The 15,868-nt window shown below is 49.8% G+C and overlaps 1 protein-coding gene across 3 annotated transcripts in view; it reads left to right on the top strand.

Annotated features, from left to right (window-relative positions):
* The window catches only part of LOC311518933 (sulfotransferase 6B1-like), a 37,771-nt gene that overhangs the window by 9,518 nt on the left and 12,385 nt on the right, over nt 1–15,868 (top strand). For all 3 annotated transcript variants that reach the window (XM_084624987.1, XM_084624986.1, XM_084624988.1), the window contains exon 2: nt 5,122–5,237. In XM_084624987.1, coding sequence (XP_084481113.1) covers nt 5,122–5,237 — 116 coding nt within the window. The remainder of the gene's footprint in view (nt 1–5,121; nt 5,238–15,868) is intronic.

Below are 15,868 nucleotides of genomic sequence, written 5' to 3'. Positions count from 1 at the left end.
TCAATCTCTCTGGTCACGCGATTACAGACATGAAAGTTGCAATTCTTCAACAAAAAAAACTTCAAATCCAGACTCCAGCGAGAAACTGTTGAATTGGAATTCATTTGCAAATTGGATACAATCAACTTAGGCTTGAATAGAGACTGGGAGTGGCTAAGTCATTATGCAAGGTAACCTATTTCCCCTTGTTTTTTCCTAACCCCCCCCCCTCAGATATTCTTGTTAAACCCTGGATTTGTGCTGGAAATGGCCCACCTTGATTATCATACACATTGTAAGGAGAGTGGTCACTTTAGATAAGCTATTGCCAGCAGGAGAGTGGGGTGGGGGAAGGTATTTTTTCATGCTTTGTGTGTATAAAAGATCTTTTACACTTTCCACAGTATGCATCCGATGAAGTGAGCTGTAGCTCACGAAAGCTTATGCTCAAATAAATTGGTTAGTTTCTAAGGTGCCACAAGTACTCCTTTTCAGACTAACACGGCTGTTACTCTGAAACCTGTCAGTGTGCTAGTGAGCCATGTGTTTTCCTCTTCCATAATTTCAGATGTGTGTTTATTCTAGGAGTGATAGACATGCTGCTGGCTGTAGTAACTTAAATACAAAGAATCATGCAAGATTATGGTGAGCTTAAATATACAAGTGTCAGGAAATTTTAAGCTTTTGATTCCTATAGTTGCTGTAATTCTGCCTTTTTGTGCCTATGTAGCATTATACCTTCATGTATATGGTGAAGAGATGGGGGTCAGTCCACAGAATTCAGAGCCAGAACAGAATCTGAACTGCCCCGAAACTTTGTTAATAACAAACTAATGGCAGGCTTAGAGCTGTACACCGGTATAAAGAGGCACGGACCCCATCACTAGTTTAGAACAGACACAGACAAGACAGTTCAGACACAGGTCATGAAGGATGGGATTTTCAGAAGCAATCAGCGCTAGCCTAATTCTGCTCCCGTTGAAGCAATGGGTGTAAAGATAGGTGGATGCTAAGCACTTTTGAAAATTCCACCTTAAGAGATGGTATGAATTTAAGATGGGAATAGGATTCTACAAGGAAAGACTTTGTAGGAGATATGTTTTGAAGAAGGCTTTGAAGGAAGAAAGGAGTTTACTTGATGCAGGAGAAAAAGAAGATTTTTCTAAGCAAACTGAAAAGGAATCTGATTGGCTAATAGGCGATCTCCAGTCAAATTATATAGGAAATTTAACCAGAGTATCTATAAAAAAAATTAATTATACTATTGGCCTTGCAGTATGTAGGCAGGAATGAGAAAACACTTAAGTTAAAATTCCATTTACTAAATAAGCTATTCTTGGAGCTGCAGGTTTTTTCTGGCAGAGCCGTAGGCTGAGCAATTGCAGAGAGACAGTTCATAGGCGAGCCAGGTAAAATAAATTGAGAGATTTCCAGTTTATATATAGGCAGGTGTGAAAGTAACTTAAAGGACTTACCCGTACTCTGGAGTCCTGATGAGGCGGTGGGGCCTTTAAATCCCCAGGCACTTTAAATCAGGGTTTAAAGGACCTGGGTCTAGGGCTGTGAGGGCAGCAGCTGGGAGCCCCGGGCCCTTTAAATCACCCCCTGAGCTCCCAGCTGCAGAGGCAACTGAGAGCCCTGGGGTTTGGGGATGATTTAAAGGAGGCTATTTAAAGTGCCTGGGCCAGATTAACTTTTTGTGGGCCTGGCACCAAAGATATTTGAGGGCCCCTGTCATAAATATAAAGGGAAGGGTAAACACCTTTAAAATCCCTCCTGGCCAGAGGAAAAACCCTTTGGAGGGAGTTAGGGTGCGGGAGCAGGCTGGAGGTTGGAGTGCAGAGTCTGTCCAGGAGCTAGAATGAGGGAGGGGGCTCAGGAGGTTGGGGTGTGGAGCGCTTACCTGGGGCAGCTCCCATTCGGTGCAAGTGGTGCAGGTGGGTATGTGGGGTGGGGGAGGGAGCAGGAGCTCCCGTTTGGTGCTCAGGGTGGGGATGTTGGGGGGTGCAGGAGTCAGGGCATGTGGTGGGGGGGTGCGGGCTGGGGTCATGAGGGTATGAGGGGGGTGCAGGAGTCAGGGCAGAGAGCTGGGGGTGTGGGCTGGGGTTGCTCCCAGCCCTGAGCGGCTCACGGCAGGGGGCTGGAGGGGGTATGCCCCCTTCCATGCCCTTCCCCAAGGCCCCGCCCCCACCTCTTCTCTGCTTCCTCATGCCAGATAACAGCTGATCAGCAGCAGGGAGAGAGAGTGGGGGGGGGGGTGAATGCAGCACACTGGGGAAAGAGGCGGGGGAGGTGGGAGCTGGGCTGCCAGCGAAGCCTGCCCTGCAGCAGCAGGACAGAGCCCCGGGAGAAGGCAGCACCAAGCTTCTGCCCCCATAGGAGAGAGCGGGGAGCAGAGAAGAGCAGCCAGGGCCCCTTCCGAGCGTGGGCCCTTTAAATAGCCACTGGAGCCCCACCGCCACTACCCTTTCCTTTTTTATGAGTCTGAGCTTAACTAGGTTCCTGATTGCCCTGGCTGTGGGAGACACTCCCAGCTGGGATAACAAAACCCATAATGGGATTTAACCCTCATGTTCCAACTTGCTGTCCTGCTTGGCAGAATCTCCCCCTCACACACCAGTAGGTTAAGGGTGCAATAGCACCACTTTTGGGGGATACATGTGTCAGGGTTCCCTCCCCACTCTGAACTCTAGGGTACAGACGTGGGGACTCGCATGAAAGACCCTCTAAGCTTATTTCTACTAGCTTAGGTTAAAAACTCCCCAGGCACAAATTCTCCACTGTACCTTGGGTTTCAGTAACGCTGCCACCACCAAGTGATTTAACAAAGAACCAGGGTAAAGGACCACTTGGAGTTCCTCTTCCCCCAGCAATCCCCCCAAGCGCTTACACCCCCTTTCCTGGGGAGGCTTGAGAATAATATCCTAACCAATTGGTTACAAAATGATCAAAGACCCAAGCCCCTGGGTCTTGGAACAATGGAAAAATCTGTCAGGTTCTTAAAAGAAGGATTTTATTTAAAAAAAAAAAAAGAAAGAAAGGTAAAAATCATCTCTGTAAAATCAGTTTGGAAAATACTTTACAGGGTATTCAGACTCAAAACACAGAGGATCCCCCTCTGGGCAAAACCTTAAAGTTACAGAAAACAGGAATAAACCTCCCTCTTAGCACAGGGAAAATTCACAAGAAAAACAAAAGATAAACTAATCCGCCTTGCCTGGTTTACCTATACGGGTTGCAATATTGGAGGCTTGGATTGGGATGGGTTGGAGAAGATGGCCCCTCTCAGTCCCAAGAGAGAACAACCACACAAAACAAAGAGCACAAAGAAAACCTTCCCCCCTCCCAAGATTTGAAAGTATCTCCTTTCCGCATTGGTCCTCTTGGTCAGGTGCCAACCAGGCTATCTGAGCTTCTTAATCCCTTCCAGGTAAGGAGGAATTCTAGGCTACCCGTAGCTGTATGGTTATGACAACATGCCATTCAATACCCTTATCGAAGCTGTTCTTAGCCCAAGACTGATGATTTTTTCAGAACACTTGGTAATATTTAGGCTGGTGTCTGTTTGGCCCAGATCCACAAAGGAATGTAGATGCACAAACTCCAGACTTAGGTACCAAAGTCCTAGCTTTAGGCACCATTCCAATTTACAAATCCCCAGTTCAGCTGCTGCCTATGCTATAGACAAACTAAATTTACTCACCACCTCCATTTTTGCTGTAAAAGTCTCCCAGACACCTATGTTTCTTCCTCTGGGCAAATACACTGATGCCTCTGGGAGGCACCCAGATGCCTACTCACACCTAAGCCCTTCATGATCCTCAAGCCAGAGGCAGATAGGCACTGTCCCAGCTATCTCATCTGTAGGGCCTGATCCATTAGGTGTCCTCAGAGGCAGCCTAATTGCACAAAATGACTTGGGGGGGAAGGGGACGGATTATGTTTTTCTAAAAGATATGTTCTAGGAATTCTTTGGGGGATGTTTATGGCCTGTGTTATACAGGAGATCAGACTAGATGATCACAATGATCCCTTCTGGCCTTGGAATCTATGAACCTTTTGCCTAGTGTTTAGGATACTCACCTGGGATGTGGAAGATTCCCAGATGAATTCCTCCTCTTCCTGATGAGAAGAAGGAACTTGAACTCGGCTCTCCCAGACTCATGATAGTACCCTTGCAGGGATCGTTTGATTGTTGGACAAAGGCATTCCTCTCCCAGTAATACTCTTTTTTTGCCACAGATAGTTACTCCTGAGCACAGCCCGTGCTCTACTCTTCCCTGCCAACCCAAAAGGAAGCATATGTGTAGTAACTGAGCTGACTGGGGCAATAGAGAAAGAGCAGGTGGCAGTTTGAGGATGTTGCAGGGAAACCTTATCTTCACTTCTCTGTTCTTCAGTCTTGCAGCAAAGATCTCCTCCTCCTACATGAAGGAGATTCTGTGTAGCAACAAGATCTGAGTCACTGCACGGCAATAAAAGACCCACTGCACCAAGTCTCAGAGCCCAGGTCAATTGATTCAGGCTTACAGGACTTGGGACACGGAGCTAAAAATAGCAGTGTAGACATTTGTGCTTGGGCTGGAGCCTGGGCTCTGACACCTTCTTCCCCCACTGTGGGATTTCAAAGCCCAGGCTCCCCTGAACCCAGATGTCTACACTGCTATTTTTAGTACCACGAGCCTGACTCAGTTGACCCAGGCTGTGAGATTCAGTTGACCCAGGCTATTGGTGCCATGGGTTTTTTATTGCAGTGTAGGCATATCCTTACACTGTGTTCACAAGCTGTACATAGCAGAAGCAGCAGCCTTAAAGTGCTTACAAGGGTTGCCATTATATACACATAGGCAATGTAAATAAAGTACAGTTGTGCGGGGGATATACAACTTAACTTGTAATTGCCAAAGCACAGGATTTCATTCTCGCCCCCAATGTTGCATTAAAGAGACACACTCAATGTAAAAATCACACTTCTGTCTGAAAATTGTGTACCTACAACTGTTACAAGCTATATAATGGAACACCTACAAGTTATATGGAGGACTAGTATACTGACTCTTTAGAAAATTATGCTAGATATTTAACAGGCTACAGTTCTGAAATTCCTGCTTGGCTCCTTCTAACAGTTATTTTATGTTTCAGGAACTAATTGGATTGAACACATTTTAAATGACTTGACATCCGCAGTTCTAAGGGAGGAGGTACCACGAACAAAGCATTTACAAATTCTTGAATTTGGAGTTCCAGAAAAATTTCAGGTCAGCATGGACTAATTCAGAAAGCTTATTTTTAGTATCTAGTACTTTTTAAAATGTCTGTATTTTACAGTATCTCATATAAGTACAAAACACTTTACAGAGAGGATATACACTTCCATATCAAGTAATTTGAAGTTAATACTCTCAATTACTTTTTGTATGTGGGAACATGTTATAAAAGATTAAAACACGGGCAAACAAGTGTGATTTGAAATGAAATTGACTTTTGTGTACTAAAAGAACAGAAATTAATTTTAACTCTAATCTGGACCTCCTACTGCTGTATTAGAATTTCCAATCCTTAGTGTCAATTTTGAGTGCAATATTTTAAAAATCTTTTGAGAAGAAAAGGTTAATGAAGTCATTAGCTGATTATTTCTGATTTCTATCCATCCTAGTTTAAGGTGTGACTTTTCCAAAGTGAAGTCGAGCCTATGCCTAAGGGCTTGGCTACACTTGCAGATGCAGAGTGCTGGGAGTTAAACCGGCCTTTGGAGACCGCAGCAGGGAAAACGCTGCCGTGTGTTTACACAATCAGCTGCAAGCCCAGTGGTGTGGCCACATTAGTAGCTCTTGCAACGCCACCGAGAGCAGTGCATTGTGGTAGCTATCCCAATGTGTCAGTGGCTGCAGCGTGCTTTTCAAATGGAGGAGGGGGTGGAGTGGAGTGTGACACTTGTGTTGTGTGTATGTCGGGGGAGAGACAGTGTGTTTTGGGGGGCAGTGTGTGTCAGCATGCTGTCCTGTAAGTTCAGATGGCAGCAGACCCCCCCACCTCTTTCTCACACACACGTGCCTGGGCAGCAGTGGCATTCCACAGTAATGGTTTGCTTTGTGTCCCGGAGAAGATAAACATGCCGGCTGTCAGAAATGGAGCTTTGAAAGGGGATATCCGCTTGCCTGCAGCCATTACAAGCTACATACCACACAGACTATGCTGACAGCTTGTGCCACACCCTCTCAAAGAAACTGCGGAACCACCTGATCAACATCCTCTACAGCAAACAGGGAAAGATTAAGAATGAGCTCTCAAAACTGGATACTCTCATAAAAAACCAACCTTCCAGAGTTCAAAACAATGAGAAGAGTGGCCACTTGACTTCAGGGGATTATGAGATGTTTCCGGAGGCCAATCCCCGTGCAGTAATGCAACACGTCTCTCAGCAAGCTTTATGCTTCTCGTGGAGGTGGATTGCCGGGAGCGCTCCAGCTGCAGAGTCCAGGCGCTCTAAGTGCCTTGCCAGTGTGGACACCCAGGGCCGTTCCTACCCATAAGCAACGTACGCAGCTGCTTAGGGCACCAGCAGATTTGGGGCACTAAATTTCCTGGTGACCTAAGCAGCTGCGTGCTGCTCCAGGCCCTGCTCTGCCTCTTCCCCATGGCCTCCTCCTCTGCTCCGCCTGGCTTCTTCCCACTCCTGCTCTGCCCCAGCCCCGCCCCCACTCCACCCCTTCCCCAAAGCCCCTGCCCCTGCTCCACCCCAGCCCCCTCCCCACTCCCCTGAGGACTGCAAGGAGTCGGGCCCGCACTTACCAGCGGCAATAAGTAGAGCGACCCGGCCACAGCCTGCTCCGCTCCGCTGGCTCCCAGCCACACTGCCGGTGCGTGCTGCGGGGCTGTTCCCCCCCGGGCCGCAAGGCTGGGAGCCCAGGGAGCAGAGCAGAGTGGGCTGGGGCCGGGTCACTCCACTTCCCGCCACCCCATAAGTGTGGGGTCGGGCCTGACTGCCCTGTACTCACCGGGTGGCAGGAAGTGGAGTGAGGGGTGAGGGGGGCCTGCGTAGGGCACCAAAATGGCTAGGGATGGCCCTGTGGACACCTCAGAAGTTAGGATGCCTGGGGCCGATATAATGCACTCTAACTTGCAAGTGTAGCCAAGCCCTACGTCTTTGCAAGATCAGGGGAATGTGTGACTCTAACAGTGTATATGGCTGTGTGTGTGTCTATATGTTATAATTGCAAACGATGAGTAGTAACACCTGATGGACTGTTACTTTTCTTTATGTGGTTTTATAAGTAATGCACAAGATTGGGAGTCAGAGTTAGGAGACCTGTGTCTGGCTTCAGGCGAGACATTTCATCTCTCCTCTTCAGTTGCCTCATTTGTAAAACAGAGATATTATTTATTTTTGTCACAGAGGTGCTGTGAGACTTAATTAATTACCGTTTGAAACTATTTAAGAACCTCAGTTAAGAGATCATATGGGCTGACAGCAATGGAGCAAAACCTGGGTAAAATCTGAGACAGTGTTGCAGGACTAAGGGTACGTCTATGCTGGCAGAGTTACTGTGCCGGCAGTTTCAGCGCCGCTTAGAGAGCATTGATGAGAAACTGCTGTTGTGTGTTCACACCGTCAGCTGCTTGCGTAACAGTGTGTTCACACTTGTGGCACTTGCAGTGGTATTCGGAGCGGTGCACTCTGGGCAGCTATCCCACAGAGCATCTCTTCTGCTACTAAGAGTTGTGGGAAGGCGGAGGGGGTTGCGGGGCATCCTGGGTCCTGTCCCAATGCCCTCTGATGCATTGCTTCACATCCCAGCAATCCCTGTGCTTCCGCCTGCATTTGGCGCCATCTTTCAAAGGTTTGTGTACTGCGTGCCCTGCCTCTTCGGTCTGCAGGAATGGATCCCGCACTGTTGACCAATATGCTGCTCGCTCTGACCAACACGTCATGAGCGGCAGTGGAATTATTCCTTAAACTACAAAGGCGAGAGGAGACTGACATTGATCTCACCACGCGTAGTAACCATGACACGAGATTGCTTGTGGCATTCACGGAGGTGCTGACCACAGTGGAATGCTGCTTTTGGGCTCAGGAAACAAGCACTGAGTGGTGGGATCATCCTGCACGTTTCAGATGATGAGCAGTGGCTGCAGAACTTTCGGTTGAGGAAAGCCACATTCTTGGGACTGTGTGATGAACTCACACCAGCCCTGTGGTGCAAGGATACAAGAATAAGCGCTGCCCTGCTGTTGGAGAAGCGCGTGGCGAGTGCACTGTGTAAGTGGGCTATTCCAGACTGCTACCAATTGGTCACTAACCAGTTCGGAGTGGGAAAGTCAACAGTTGGACTCAGGTTGACAGAAGTGTGCAGGGCCATTAACCACATCCTGCTCCACAAGACTGTGACTCTGGGCAACATGCATAACATTGTGGATGGCTTTGCACAAATGGACTTCCCTAACTGCAGAGGGGCGACAGATGGCACGCATATTCCAATTCTGGCACAAGACCAACTAGCCACTGAGTACATTTATCGGAAGGGGTATTTCTCTATGGTTCTTCAGGTGCTTGTGGATCACCGTGGGTGTTTCACGGACGTTAACGCATGACATATACACCTTTCGGAACACTGGCCTATTCAGGAAGCTGCAAGCAAGGACTTTATCCCCAGACCAGAAGATCACCGTAGGGGAAGTCAAAATGCCCATTGTGATCCTGGGAGACCCCGCCTACCCCTTAATGCTGTGGCCTATGAAGCCATACATGGGACACCTGGACAGCAGCAAGGAGCGGTTCAACAACAGGCTGAGCAAGTGCAGAATGACTGTTAAGTATGCTTTTGGCCATTTAAAGGCCCGCTGGCGCTGCCTCTATGGGAGGCTGTACCTGGCCGATGACAATATTCCTATGCTTATAGCTGCGTGCTGTACGCGCTATAGTATTTGTGAAGGGAAGGGTGAAAGCTTGACACAGGGCTGGACCACTAAGGCTCAGTGCCTGGAGGCTGAATTTGAACAGTCAGAGACCAGGGCTATTAGAGGGGCGCAGCATGGGTCCATAGGATCAGGGATGCCTTGAGGGAGCAATTTGAAGCTGAAAGCCACTAAGATTTGTTGCTATGCTCAGGAGTGCAGTTCTTGTAATGCCAGGAGGTGATTGTGATTGGTGCAGACGATGCACTATGAAAGTGTAAGGAAACTGCCTGTTCCTTTGTGGGGCTCTCTTTGCTTTCAATTAATGGAATAAAGATTGCTTTCACACCAAAACAATTATCTTATTAAAAAACAACCGGAGGAGAGAGACAAACAAAAAAACACATCAGCACTGTGAGGGCTGGGGGAAGGGAGGGTCCCAGGATTGTTAAAGATTTGGGTATGTCCAGGTATCATATCCAACCTTCTCCTTTGGAGTACAGTGCAGCGGGTACTGTACTTCAGTAGGGCTAAACTCAAGAGGGACGAGTGTTGAGTGCAGTGGGTACTGGGAGTCCGGAGGGCTGGACTGTGGCGGGGCAGGAGTGGAATGCAGCGGGTACAGACTAGAGCCAGGAGGTTGATAAGAGTGTGTTGGCGGTGTCTGGGGGAGGGCGTGCATGGGAAAGAGTTTTGTGACAGTGGCTGCAGGGGAGGGTGAGCGAGGAGCTGCTCAGTTTGCAGTGCTAGTAATGCCTAGAGTGTGTCCGCTTGGCGCTCCATAACGTTTAATAGCCACTCCGTAGCTTCGTTCTGGAGCTCCACGTTCTCCTTTCAGTCCCTCTTCTCACTGTCCCTCCACTCCTTCAATTCTTGTGTTTCGGCTGCAGAATGCATCATGACCTCATGCAGAAAGTCCTCTGTAGTTCTTCAGGGCTGCTTTCTAATTCTGTGCAGCCTTTTAGCCGGTGATAACAAACAGGGAGGCTGGGCTCCCAAGGTCATATCTGTGAAGCCAAAATGCAACATTTTACAGAAGCAACACACAGACCACTGATTTAAAACCCAGCCACAGTTCACATACCTGTCACTAACTGGCTGACCCCAGGCAAGCACACATGAGCCACAACCCCCAAAATGGTGAGTAACTGTAGGGGCAGGGGAAATCAGTGTTCCAGAACTGTACTGTACACTGGACATGTGGCTCTTGGGGAGAACCAGCACTGTATGGGGGGCCTTATAATCATTACTATCCCCACATTTTCCACAGGCTGTGTTCGTTATGGAAGATATCTCACTGCTGAGGGTTAGAAGGGAATCAAGGGAGGGTCTTCTCCAAGACTGCGGCTTCCGCCCTGGCCCTTATGTGGCTCGCCTGTGTGTGGCAATGATCCGTCCCCCTCATCCTAGTGATGGCAGAGTGGCGCGGGAAAGTTACCCTTAATGGGGCAAGAAATTAAGCAGCTCTGCCAAAGAACCTGTGGCAGCGGATTGCCCAGTATCTCCATGAGATCTCTGAGGCAGATTCCGGTGAAGTGAGGGAGTCAATCAACACCCTGTTCCGCCGCTCAGACTAGGCATTTGGTGGTATGCACATCATACAGATGCAAACCTGCTTTCTGCAACCCTTCTGCCCCCAACAACTCACTTCAGCGATTCCCAAAGTCAAATCCACTTACCAGGGGCCTCCTCTCCTGTTTGCACTTTGCCAAGATTCGACAGCTGTGACTGGCTAACCTCCTGTAGGGTAGAGAAGAGCTCCAGGCTGCATGCATCTCTGACCTCCGAGTTGTCCTCTGCCTCTGGGTCTCCCTCCCCCTCCACAGCTCCTGCACTTTGACCCTGCGTTCCACAGCTCCTGCACTTTGACCCTGCATTGTAGTGTGTCCTGGTCATGGCCCCTTTCTGTCATGCATCGTGAAATCTGTCCGTAGGTATCATAATTCCTACAGCTGGAGCGCAGCTGGGACTGGACAGCCTCATCTCCCCAAATGCCGATGAGGTCCAGCAGCTCGACATTGCTCCAAGCAAGAGATCACCTGGTGCGTGGAGCTGCATGGGCACCTGGAGAGATGCGCTGAGACCACTGCAGGCATCACCGAGCAAACAGGAAGGGGACTTTCAGAATTCCCAAGGAATTTACGAGGTGGGGATGACGCTTGGTCACCTGAGGGCAGGGCAGTCAAGTTCAAACCGAAGACCAGAGAGGTGAGGACAGGCATCGTGGGACACCTCCCGGAGGCCAGTCGCAGCACGTAATCGACCAGGAGGTCTACACTGGCGCCGTGGCGCTGTAGCCCGGGTGCAGAAAGCTCTACACCTCTTGTCAGGGTGGTTTTTTTGCAGCGCTGCAACTGCACAGTTTCTGCACACCCAGTGGTGTGGCCGTGCGTGCACCTTGGGAGTTACAGTGCAGAAAGCTGCTTTACTCCGCAGAAACTTGCCAGTGTAGACAAGGCCTAAGGGAAAATCCCTAAACAGGAGGAACTGGTGTACAGCAGGAAAAGCAGTGGCTATTACAAGATACAAGGGAGTAGCCAATATAGCCTGTTGTTCTCCAGTTTAGTACATGAGAAAATTCACTGCTCATGCTTATCTCTTCCATGATCTACCCTGGAACTCTGCTCTACAGTGCACATGTAATCCTTCTGCCCGTCAGAGTTGGCAGCAACAAGGGCCGGGTTCAATATCTAGGGGTTCCATTCCAATAACACAATGCAAACCGGCTCGAGCCCCCACCCAGTGACCTGGGACAAATATATACCACCCCCGCTGGGCGCCTCCAAGAGGCAATACTTCCCCTCTCGCAAGCACATAGTCTGAGTGTAGCAAAAGTCTTTTAATAACAGAGAGAAACAATGTGGCATTATGTTGGGGAAACACCACCAACCGGATTCATAACACAACCCATGAGCAAAAACAACCCCACCCCGGGCAAATTGGGGCATGCCCTTTTCCCTTTGGTTCTTGAGTCCAGCAACCCCAAAAGTCCAATGCCCCAAAAGTCTCTGTCCCTGGTCAGGGCAGCACCAGAGTTCGAAAGTTTATCGGCGGAGCTTTACCTCCCAACCTGGGTGGAAATGGGACAGGGGGTAAGAGGCACCTTACGTGAGCTGAAGCTGACCGCCCCATAGCTCCATAGCGGCGCTCCGCTCCGCTCCACCAGCCGCCCCACGAACTCCTTCGCTCAGCTGCGCTCCGCTCCGCCAGCCGCCCCACGAACTCCTTCGCTCAGCTGCGCTCCGCTCCGCCAGCCGCCCCACGAACTCCTTCGCTCAGCTGCACTCCGCTCCGCCAGCCGCCCCACGAACTCCTTCGCTCAGCTGCGCTCCGCTCCGCCAGCCGCCCCACGAACTCCTTCGCTCAGCTGCGCTCCGCTCCGCCAGCCGCCCCACGAACTCCTTTGCTCAGCTGCGCTCCGCTCCGCCAGCCGCCCCACGAACTCCTTTGCTCAGCTGCGCTCCGCTCCGCCAGCCGCCCCACGAACTCCTTCGCTCAGCTCCATGGCCCACAAGCAGCTCCTGCCATCCACACACTGCTCCGCGTCGAACCGCTTCACCAGCTGTCCCGCAAACTGCTCCACAATATATCTTCAGGCTCCCCCACTACTTAACACAACACTCAGTGATTTCAGCTCTTAGGTGAATTCAGCTTATAGTAGGGGAGCCCCAGTGCTGGTGCACTGTCAGCCCAAAGTGAGCTCAGCAGCCTATAACTAGACTTCTAATGAAATCAAAATTAGCTCTGATATTCCACAGTGGAGAGAGGAGGAAGTGCAATCAGCATGTAAGGCCCTCACCAAGGGGCCCATGCCACCCAGTATTAATACTTGTCCCCAGCCTCTCTCCATTCACACAGTTTTGGAACCCATGACCCTTGCCTAGCGAGTGCTACTTAGATGATGGTGAATCCCTCCATCGTAACAAAAGGCCACGTACAGTTCCAAGCACAGTTCCCATAATCAGGGTAATAACAATTTATTCTTCCTGCCCCAATAACAGAGACACTGGGGATCCCACAGCAGCCAAAGTGACCATTTGGGCAGCTATGGTCTCATTCTAGGCGTGGTGGGTGTGCCTATGCAAATGAGATCAGCCCCTGAAGTTCTTTTCCACAACTTGCCACACCTCACCACCAGATGTCAGGGTGGAGCTCATCCTGACACTGCTTACATCCTCCCACCAGCCGAGACTTTGTCGTCCCGACAAATCACACTCCCTTTATACCAACTCATTGGTTTCCTCCAAAGGGCCTCAGGAAGCCCACTTTAGCTTCCACAAGCCTGTGTGCTAAATGCATTGGCTCCTCACTAGTCACCCCAGGTGCATCATAAGTTAACCGTTTCACTGGTCTTATCACCCTGTCTCGTCTATTGAGAATCTCTGTTGCCGAAGTAAGGGGAACATCCTCTTGAGTGACGGATGGAGAGGCTTCCCTGGAGGGTCCCTCGGCTACTGGCGTAGGCCCCTGCACTCCTAGTTCTAACGCTGGAGGGTCCAAGGTGCCCAGGACGTCCTCTACCTGTCTGTCCCCATTGTCCAATAACCTGTGTGTGTCATCACAGGGGGGTCTCATCAGCAGCACCGGGGTATCAGAAAGGGGCCTAAATAGTTCCGCCATTGGGTTTAGGGCGGAAGAGGGAAAACTCTCGTTTGGTTCAGCTGATCGAGACTGAAATCTTGTCTCCATCCCTGGATACACCAGGGTTGTGTCTTCCTCCTCAGACTCACTCTCAGATGTGCAGAATAGGGGTAAGTTAGCTGCAGGGGGCCCACTGTCTGTGTTGGATGGCGGCTTTAGTCTATCACCTCTGTTCTGCCCGGCGGCCCTGCCGTGGCCCATCTCACAAGGGGTGCTTACCAATTCCCCCACAGGGAGCAAAAGGTTTCTATGCACCGTCTTTATTTGCCCTGGACCGTCTTCAGGTTTGATCTTGTAGACCGGCAGATCTCCCAGCTTTTCCATCACCAGGTAAGGTATTGCCTTCCATCTGTCAGCTATCTTGTGTTTGCCAGCAATACCCAAATTTCGCAGCAGGACTCTGTCCCCCGGCTGGAGCTCCTGCGAACGCACTCTAGCATCATATCGATGTTTGTTGCGGTCTGCGTTCTTCCGAGCCGCAGCGGTAGCTAAGCGATAAGCATCCCGCAGCTTTTCTCTTAGTCGGGATACATATTGCTGATGAGTTTCATAGCTATCTCCATCCTCTGATACACCAAAGCACAAGTCTATGGGTAATCTTGGTTCTCGCCCAAACATCAAGAGATATGGGGTGACTCCCGTAGCATCGTTCTTTGTGGCATTGTAGGCATGCACCAGAAATGCGACATGCTGGCTCCAGGTTGCCTTCTGCTCTGGTCGCAAAGTTCCCAACATATCTAATAGGGTTCGATTGAACCTCTCTGGCTGAGGATCACCTTGGGGGTGATAAGGCGTTGTCCTAGACTTTTTAATTCCTGCTATCTTCAGCACCTCCTTCAGAAGGTGACTCTCAAAATCCCGCCCCTGATCAGAGTGTATCCGAGCCGGGAATCCATAGACTGAGAAATATTTGTCCCACAATACTCGAGCAACGGTGGTGGCCCTCTGATCACGTGTGGGATATGCTTGTGCATACCGTGTAAAATGGTCAGTCACTACTAGAATGTTTCCAACATTCCTCTTGTCTACCTCTACAGACAAGAAATCAATGCATACCAACTCCAAAGGTTTGTTGCTGGTGATGTTCTTGAGATATGCAGCCCTCGTGGGCAGAGTTTTCCTTTGAACACATCGAGCGCAAGTCTCACATTTCCTGCGAACATCTTCAGCCATTCGGGGCCAATAGAACCTACTACGAATAAGTTCCAGGGTCCTCTCCATCCCTAAATGCCCAAAGTCATCATGCAGGGCCCTCATGGCCAGGGCTCTGTACTTTTTTGGCAGTACTAGTTGTGCTCGTTGTTTTTGTAAAGGGTCAGTGGTCATTCGGTGTAGCACTCCCTGAATCAGTTTTAGTTTGGTCCATTCTCTCAATAGTAGTTTACCCTCCGGGTTAGGTGGGACAACCGCAGTTGGGCTTCGCCCCTCCCTTTTGGCAAGTAGTGTATCACGAATGTCAATATCTTGCCGCTGGGCTTCTTGCCAGTCAGCCGCATTGAGCATGGGCAAAGGAGATTGGTCTAATGCAATATAGTTCACCGAAGCAGAAGGCATGCATTCAGGGGGCAGGCCCAAAGCTTCTGCAACACATCCCTGAAAGTCTTCACGGGCCTCTGGCTCTCGGCGACTCACACTGCAAATAGCTCTCACTCCATCTGTGGGTATCACAGCAACTTCTGGAGCCTGCGGACGCCTGGACAATGCATCTGCATCTACATTGCTTCTCCCTGATCGGTACTGAATGCTGAACTCATAGCTAGCCAAGGCGGCCACCCATCTCTGCCCTGTAGCATCCAGCTTAGCACTTGTTAACACATAAGTCAGTGGATTGTTATCTGTCCACACCTGGAACTGAGCACCATACAAGTAGTCTCGAAATTTCTCAGTGATGGCCCATTTCAAGGCCAAAAACTCCAGCTTGTGGGTGGGATAGCGAGTTTCACTATCAGACAATCCTCGGCTGGCAAAGGCTACAGGTTTACATTTGCCTTCCACTTCCTGGTACAGGACTGCTCCCAGACCCTCCAAACTGGCATCAGTATGCAGGATAAATGGTTTGCTTGGGTCAGCAAAAACTAGGACTGGAGCATGAGTTAGGCAAGTAATGATTTCTTGAAAAGCCCTTTCACATCTCTCATCCCACCGTGGCCCAAATGGTGCAAAGGGGCCATTGTGTCTCTGCACAGGAGGCTTTGGGGACCTCCCCTTATTCTTGGACTTAGATTTGTTCTTGCTGAACTGATGTCCCCTGGTAAGATCATTCAGAGGCTTTACAATCGTAGCATAGTTTTTCACAAATCTGCGGTAGTAGCCACTAAATCCAAGGAAGGTCTTGAGTTCTCTGTAGTTACTT

This window comes from Lepidochelys olivacea, assembly GCF_965140295.1.
Source record: "Lepidochelys olivacea isolate rLepOli2 genome assembly, chromosome: 3".
Lineage (NCBI taxonomy): Eukaryota > Metazoa > Chordata > Testudines > Cheloniidae > Lepidochelys > Lepidochelys olivacea.
The sequence above is the reverse complement of the archived record's forward strand: the minus strand, read 5'-3'. Positions and strand labels throughout refer to the sequence as shown.